This window comes from Cnephaeus nilssonii (assembly GCF_951640355.1).
Source record: "Cnephaeus nilssonii genome assembly, chromosome: 20".
Taxonomy (NCBI): domain Eukaryota; kingdom Metazoa; phylum Chordata; class Mammalia; order Chiroptera; family Vespertilionidae; genus Cnephaeus; species Cnephaeus nilssonii.
In genome coordinates, this window is record NC_137091.1 from 39092680 (window position 1) to 39095515 (window position 2836).

Genomic DNA, 2836 nt, shown 5'->3' on the forward strand with positions numbered 1-2836 from the left:
AACCAAGGTACATGCCCTTGACCGGAATCCAACCTGGGACCCTTCAGTCCGCAGGCCGACGCTCTATCCACTGAGCCAAACCGGTTTCATCGGCCCACTCCCCTTTCTCTCCCCACTCCCAGCTTCCCATCCCTGGACCCTCCCCCACAATTTCCCGGTCTTCTGAAGTACTGGAGGAGGGGAGGTGGAGGAGGGGAGGGGGAGGGTAGGGGGAGGAGGGGCAGTTCCGGTGGGGGTGGGGGGAGAGGTTCAGCCTGACCGGCTGGGCTCCCTGGGCACCTCTGTCAGAGCCCCGCCCAGGCCCTGTGGCCGCCCCAATATAAGCAGCTCCGGGCCTGACACGGAGAACTCAGTGCCCGTGTCACCCACACCTGTCTCCATCACCGCCATCGCCATCGCATCGCCGCCCTCCTGCAGGTAGGCACCTCCCGCCCCCCAGCCCTCTGCTCTGAGGTGAGGCCTCTGCTCTGCTCTCCCCCACACCACTCCGCTCACATCTCTCTGTCTGCTTGCAGATCCCTCTCTCCGGACACCCCTGTCTTTCTCAGTGCAGCCTGTGCCCTCTCAGCCTGAGCACCGCTGGGTTGAGTTTGGAAGTCCCAAGGCCTAGCACCCCCTCCACTGACCCCCTTGGCATTGGAGGTGGGACATTAATCTTCACCTTTCTCAGCCTCAGTATTCCATCTGGGAAAGGGGCTTGCGGAGGAGTGAGTGCTGGGCAGCATGAGCGTTGCTGGTGGCATCTCTGTGGGCACCGGGCGCTGATCTCTTCCTCCCCGTATCTCTGACTCAGCCTGTCTCTGTCTCTTGGTCTCTCTCTCCAGCTCTGCCTCTGGGAGGAGGGTCCTCTGGGGTCTGTCGGGCAGCTCTACAGAGATGGGCGAGTTTCTCGCCCCCACCCCATACACCCCTGTCCCCAGCCTCTTCTAGCCAGCAGGCTGAGGTGGCCTGTTTCTCCCCAGCACCTTCCCCTGAGAACCCAGTGCCCCTGCCCTTGCCCCACCCCTCAGTATCCAGTGTCCCTAGGACAGACTCCGCTGCTGTCGCCGCTGCCACTCCGCCGTCCCCAACGCCGCCGCCTCCTCAGGGCCCGCAAGATGCAGTTCGAGATGCACGACAACGTGAAAGGCAAAGGTGGGATCCCTGGATGGACCGGCAGCCCCTCCAGCCCCTGGAACCTGGCTGCTTCCCTCCCCTGGGCACCCTGGCCCCGAAGACAGACGGCGCCTGCCTGCTTGCACCCCAGAGGCCCCCGAAATGCAGGAACCCAGCACCCCTGGCCCAGACGCGGAGAAGGCGGCAGCGCGTCTCAGCCCCGCCCGCACGGGGCGCGCACCCTTTCCCCGACGTGCAGGAGCCCCACCCCCGGCTCGACCAGACGTGCAGGAGGCAGCGGCTCGGGACAGGCTGGGGAGTCGATGCCCAGATGTGGCAGAGGGAAGGGAGCGCAGGGGTGTCCCCTCCGTGGGCGGCCTGCTGGCCGCGCCCAGACTGCCCGGCAGAGGGAGGGGCGGCAGGGGGCGGGGACCCAGGAGGGCCGCGAGGCTGCCCGCTGACCCCTGACCCCCACCTCCACAGCCATGTCCTACCCAGTGACCAGCCAGCCCCAGTGTGCCAGCACCTGCTACCAGACCCAGATCAGTGACTGGCACACCGGGCTCACGGACTGCTGCAACGACATGCCCCTCTGTGAGTGCCCACCGCCCCCCCACCCCTTCCAACACCCCCCCCCCTGCGCCCTCCTCCCTCCGCTCCCCCCCGCCCTTGGACCCTGAACTCCCACTCTCCAACCCTCACGCCTTCCTCGGACCCCCAAAACTTCCCGGGATCCTGACCTCACCCCTCCAGCTTCCCCTCCTACCCTCAACCTCCCCCACCACCTTCATACCCTATTTCTCAACCACTAATCCTCCACCCCCAGCTGCCCGGACCTTCACTTCCCCGACACTCAATTCCCTCTGGGGCCTTCAACGTGGCTCCGGGGGCGGAGGGAGGCCGGGGGAACCCGGGGAGGCTCCCTGACCGCCCGCTGCCCCGCAGGTCTGTGCGGCACCTTCGCCCCCCTGTGCCTCGCCTGCCGCATCTCGGACGACTTCGGCGAGTGCTGCTGCGCGCCCTACCTGCCCGGAGGTCTGCACTCGCTGCGCACCGGCATGCGCGAGCGCTACCGCATCCAGGTGCCAGGGGGCGGCGCCAGGGGGCCAGGGGCTGGGGGCTGGTCTCCGGGACCCCGGGCAGCGCTCCTAACCGCTCTCTCCCACCCTCTAGGGCTCCATCGGGCACGACTGGGCGGCCCTCACCTTCTGTTTGCCCTGCAGCCTCTGCCAGATGGCGAGGGAACTGAAGATCCGAGAGTAAAGAAGTGCCCCCCACCCTTCCCCTCTGGTATGCTGGCCTCTGCCCCCTCCTGGGAGGGCCTGCCCCTCCGCCCCATCCTGACACCAGAAATACACCCACAATAAAAACCTGAAAACCAACTCCGCCTACATCTTTTGTCCCAGGGAAGGAATCTGGGTGGAGAAGGAGGTTTGGTGAGAAAGGTGGAGACTCGGGGAGGATGCCTAGGTGTGCAAGTTCGGGAGTCAGATCTTTGACACACACGCCTCCCTCCCACACCGGCTGTGGATGACACCAGCAAGTCTCTTCCCTCTCTAGGCCAGGGTGTCCCCAAGGACAAACTGAAACCTCTCACCCCTTAGCTGCCTGTCTGAAGCTCTGTCCAGATTGTGAAAATAAGCAAACCCAGAAGGCCATCTTGGTAGAGTCCAGGCACTCAAGTTCAAAGAGAAGTTTTAGGAGAGCCCCCTGCTCACTTACTACCTACAGGTTCTTAGCC

The 2836-nt window shown here is 65.0% G+C and overlaps 1 protein-coding gene across 1 annotated transcript; it reads left to right on the forward strand.

Moving 5' to 3' along the window:
• Window positions 1–249: 249 nt before the first annotated feature.
• On the forward strand, window positions 250–2443 carry CNFN (cornifelin). The gene is made up of 5 exons (XM_079759995.1): window positions 250–417; window positions 1027–1134; window positions 1579–1689; window positions 2041–2177; window positions 2269–2443. Exons 2-5 carry the CDS (start codon window positions 1098–1100, stop codon window positions 2356–2358), a joined length of 375 nt encoding a protein of 124 aa, XP_079616121.1. The 5' UTR covers window positions 250–417; window positions 1027–1097; the 3' UTR covers window positions 2359–2443.
• Window positions 2444–2836: the final 393 nt, after the last annotated feature.